This window comes from Populus euphratica, unplaced genomic scaffold, assembly GCF_000495115.2.
Source record: "Populus euphratica unplaced genomic scaffold, PopEup_1.0 scaffold48.1, whole genome shotgun sequence".
NCBI classification, from domain to species: Eukaryota; Viridiplantae; Streptophyta; class Magnoliopsida; order Malpighiales; family Salicaceae; genus Populus; species Populus euphratica.
The window spans coordinates 1,609,752-1,614,572 of NW_011499879.1; the positions used below are offsets into that span (position 1 = coordinate 1,609,752).

The 4,821-nt window shown below is 35.0% G+C and overlaps 1 protein-coding gene across 7 annotated transcripts in view; it reads left to right on the forward strand.

The window, feature by feature from the left end:
* Positions 1-773: 773 nt before the first annotated feature.
* The window catches only part of LOC105129094 (putative pentatricopeptide repeat-containing protein At3g25970), a 6,390-nt gene continuing 2,342 nt past the window's right edge, over positions 774-4,821 (forward strand). For 4 of the 7 annotated variants that reach the window (XM_011031031.1, XM_011031038.1, XM_011031034.1 and 1 more), the window contains exon 1: positions 774-4,066. In XM_011031031.1, the coding sequence (XP_011029333.1) occupies positions 890-3,349 (2,460 nt within the window). In that variant the 5' untranslated portion in view covers positions 774-889 and the 3' untranslated portion in view covers positions 3,350-4,066. The remainder of the gene's footprint in view (positions 4,067-4,821) is intronic. The other 3 variants (XM_011031032.1, XM_011031037.1, XM_011031033.1) reach the window with 2 other exon arrangements.

Here is a 4,821-nt window from a genome sequence, read left to right on the forward strand (position 1 = left end):
TTTTTCTTATATTTGTTATAGCATTTACTTTATCTATTACTCTTGATATTAATTTTTATTCTTAAAATTATATAAAATATAAAAAAATATAAATAATAAACTACAAGCGATTTGAATTTATTTTTTGCAATTGTTTTTATAAAAAATATGAATAATGAACTACAAGCGATTTGAATTTATTTTTTGCAATTGTTTTATCTTTTGCTTATTTTTTATTTTAATTTTTTTATTAAATTTCATGATTTAATATTGATTTGATTACAAATTAATTTTTATATTTTTTATTATAAAATAAAAAATATATATAATTTTTTCTCAAAAATTCTACCATTTAAGTTATAAATTTAATGAATTAACTAAAATTGACTTTACCTATAATTTTTTTTCTTAGAATACAGTTAATAATTAAGTTATGAGTTTAATGAATTAACTAAAATTGACTTGACCTAAATTTTTTTTTCTTAGAATGTTACAACTCCTATAAAATTTAATTAAAAATCTAAGTCAAGTAAATACTTTGTTTGATAGTTTTTAAATTTAAATCATTATATGAAAATACTAAAATATTTTCAACAATTTAAATATTATTTTTTTGCACCAATTTTTTGTAATCCTATCCCAGTGAGAGCACGGAAAAAAAACTACCTAGTACTATAATTGCAGTTTGAAATTAACTTTAAAAACGTATTTCATGAAAAAAAATTAGCTGAAACCGCCAACAAGCATTGCATGATTCGGACGGATTTGCCTCATTTCTCCACTCAACCCTCCTTTCATTTCCCGCGTTTAGCAGTCATTATAATTTATAACTACCTGTTAGTTGCTTAAACCCTTAAAAAACCTCTCACAAGCAAGCCACAACCTCTTTGATCACCACCACCATGCATGCATGAAGAAGCTAAGAGCCCCAGCACAAACTCTCTCCTTCTCCCAATTCAAAACCCTAATCTCCCAAAAAGATTACCCTCAAGCTCTCAAATCCTCACTCACTTTGTCATCTCCACTCCTCACCGACCAAACCTACTCTCTCTTCATCAAATCAGGTCACTTTCTTGACCCTTACTTATCCACAGATCTCATTTCTCACTTCTCCAAACTTGACAACAACAACAACAACAATCTCTCTCGCTCTCTTTCTTTCTTCTTAGAAACACAAAACCCCGATATCATCACTTACAACGCAATCATTTCCGGGTTTGCAAGGGCTAATGATTCTAGAACTGTTTTGGGGCTTTTCAATGAATTAAGGCATTTGGGTTTGGTGCCTGATGTGTTTACTTTGAGTTCTTTAATTAAAGGGTGTGTGAGTTTGAGAGAGAATTGGGTTTCTCAAGGGGTTTGTTTAAAACTTGGGTTTGGGTCTAAAAGCTTTGTGATTAGTGGGTTGGTTGACAATTATTCAAAGAATGGAGATTTGGGGTCAGCTGAGAGGTGTTTTAAGGAGTGTTTAGATTTGGATAATGTGGTCTGTACTGTTATGGTTAATGGGTATGTGTGGAATGAGCAGTTTGAGAAGGGAAAACAGGTTTTTGTTGAAATGAGAGGGTTAGGTTTAGAGTTAAATGCATATAGCTTAACTGGTGTGGTCGGGGCTTTGTTTGATGTAAGAGAAGGGGAGCAAATTCATGGTTTTGGTGTAAAGATGGGATTTTTACGTGGTTCTTCAATGCATTTTAGCAATTCTATTATGAGTATGTACGCTAGGTGTGGAAGAGAGGTTGATGCTATTAAGGTGTTTGATGAAATTGCTGAACCAGATGTTGTTTCTTGGACTGAGAGAATAGGAACTGCTTCTGATGGTCATGAAGCTGTGGAGTTGTTTAGAATTGTACTTTCCTTAGGTTTGGATGTGAATGGGTATACATTAATTAATGTTTTGTCATTGATTGGAGGAGTGAAGTTTTTGAATGCAGGGAAGCAGATTCAAGCACTTTGTCATAAGACGGGGTATTTCCAGGTGGTCTCTGTCGGCAATGCTTTGGTGTCCATGTATGGGAAGTGTGGGCAAATCTGCGATGCTTGTAGAGTTTTTTATGGCATGATTATACGAGATTCTGTTTCTTGGAATTCTCTGATCTCTGCATGTTCTGAGAATGGATTTGTTAATCAGGCTCTAGAGGTGTTCTATCAGATGCGTGAGTTGTCACTGCAGCCTACTATACATACTCTGGCTAGCATTCTTGAAGCAGTTTCCAATTCAAACAATACAAAGCAGGTGATACAAATCCATTCACTTCTTGTTAAATGTGGATTCATGTTTGATGTTTCTATGATTTCTTGCTTGATAACAGCGTATGGGAGATGCAACAGTATGGATGAATCCAAAAGGGTGTTTGCTGAGATTGATAAGGTAAACTTGGTTCATCTGAATACGATGATAACTACTTTTGTCCGTGCTGGCTATTATACTGATGCTTTGGCATTGTATCAAACCATATGGAGCTCGCACCATAAAGTGGACAGTAGAACTTTCAGCATTATCCTTAAAGCTTGTAGTGCTATAACAGATATGCAACTGGGAAGAGCAGTTCATTCCCTAGTATTAAAAACTGGATTTGATCAGGATAGCTTTGTTGAAAGTTCTGTCATCGACATTTATTGCAAGTGCGGAAGCATTGGACAAGCAAAGAAAGCATTCAGGATTTCATCTATGAACAGTTTGGCTACTTGGAATGCCATGATGATGGGATACGCCCATCATGGTTGTTATCAAGAAGTTTTTGATCTCTTTAACAAAATGTCTCAATTTGGAATAGAACCTGATGAGATAACTTATCTTGGTGTTCTTAGTTCATGCTGCCATGGAGGGCTTGTGAAAGAAGCACGCCACTACTTAGACTCTATGTTTGAACTTCATGGAATAATCCCACGCTTAGAACATTATGCCTGCATGATTGATCTGCTTGGTCGAGTTGGGCTCCTGGAAGATGCAAAGAAAACCATAGATCATATGCCTATTCAACCTGATGTTCATATATGGCAAATTCTTCTATCTGCCTGCAGTATCCATGGACATGTTGAGCTGGGAAGAGTTGCAGCAAGAAAACTTCTTGAAATTCATCCTGAAAACGAATCTGCTTATATTCTTCTATCAAATCTTTATGCTTCTGTTGGTATGTGGAATGCTGTTGGAAGATTAAGAAAAGAAATGAAAGAAAAAAATCTCCGCAAGGAACCTGGTTCTAGTTGGATTCAAGTGGGAAGTAAAAGCCATACCTTTTTTGTTAATGATACTTCACATCCTCAAAGTAAAGAAATATATGCGGAGTTAATAAGGCTGTATAAACAAGTGATAGTGTCCCTGGAACCAGAACAAGATGGTGCTTTTCTATGGATCAATGGACCATGAGGCATAGAAAATTCTCTTGATTTCCATGAGAGGCAAAAAATACCCCTTGGTTTTTACATTTAATGAGTGAACTATTAAATACGTTTATTCAATCAGGAGTCCTCAATCATAGCTTCTACTGAATATTTGCACAATCCATTCTGTATTTGAAATGAGTATTTAATGATTAAATGCTCTCAAACACCGAAAAATCCTCCCTATCCTTCGTATCAGCTCTTCCAGAATTCATTAAGTTGTCATACTGATCAATGAATGAGTGGTTCCAGTTGCTGTGAGGTGCATGTTGAAGTTACAGCATGGGAGATATAATGATGTTCTCAGTATTAATTAGAGCAACGTGCATTATGCTGTTCATCAAAAATAAAAATCGGGACACGACATTGATATTTGGCTCAGATCCCTCCATCCTGGTATGATGGTATCGTGGAGGTTAGTTTACCATGGTAATGCTGATATTCCTGCTATTTAATGTAGGGGATAAGATTAACTAGTTAGACACCTTCAAGCATTTTCTTATAATTGTTGACGCTTCTGCTTTGTTTTACCTGCGTCCTAATTTGAGTTGATGTCTCTCCATTGCGTCCCTGTTGATGAACAATTTATTTCCTTAAAAATCCATTGATTCTGATTCTTTTTTTTAGATAAGCTGAGTTAGCAAATGTTATGTAGGTTATTTCTGTGAAAGAACCTTGCTGGTAGGCTGTCGGGGAATTTAAAGTATGTGCTCAAAACCTATGTCAAGTGTTTGACAGAATTGCTTTCCATTACATTCTAGTGGTCCCTTAACATTTGAGATTTAGTGTTCCTGGCATTATATTTCTCCTAATTTTAGTGTTTATTCTGCTATCACGTTGTGTTATGTAATGCTCTATGCTATTAAAAATCAGAACTATTTCAGACACCTTGATGAATATGTTCCAGAATATTATTCTGTTAGAATGGAAATGCTATGCAAATAAAAGGGTAGATTATGTTAATGAAAAGTTCTTTTATCATCAATCAATATCAATCTATCATCTGAATTCCCTTTGGAAACAAACTCTCTAAGAGCCTAGAGTGCATGCATTAGAGATGGTGGCTGCTGTTGCATGAATAGCAGGGTAGAGATTTGCTTTTTTGGGCTGTAACCAATAATAAGTTTTGATCTGTCCAAATAAAAAAATTCCTGCTAATGGCAGGAAAACTGAAAATAAGATAGAAGATTTAAATTCTGTGACGCTACAATATTTAATATCAATCATAATATCCCAACATTTTCAATATTTTCTCAAATATGATTTTACCGTTGAAATGTAAGCTTGGTGAAGTGTCTAGCAAAACAGGCATCGTGGATTACATGATCATTTGTTATTGTAGTGCAGAAATTTTTCCATGCATATTCTATAGCAAGTTCTAAGAAGTCAGGAATTACTTCAATATTTCTATGGGTGGGGTGGGTGGGATGGGGGGGGGGGTGTGTGGGGGGGGAAGTT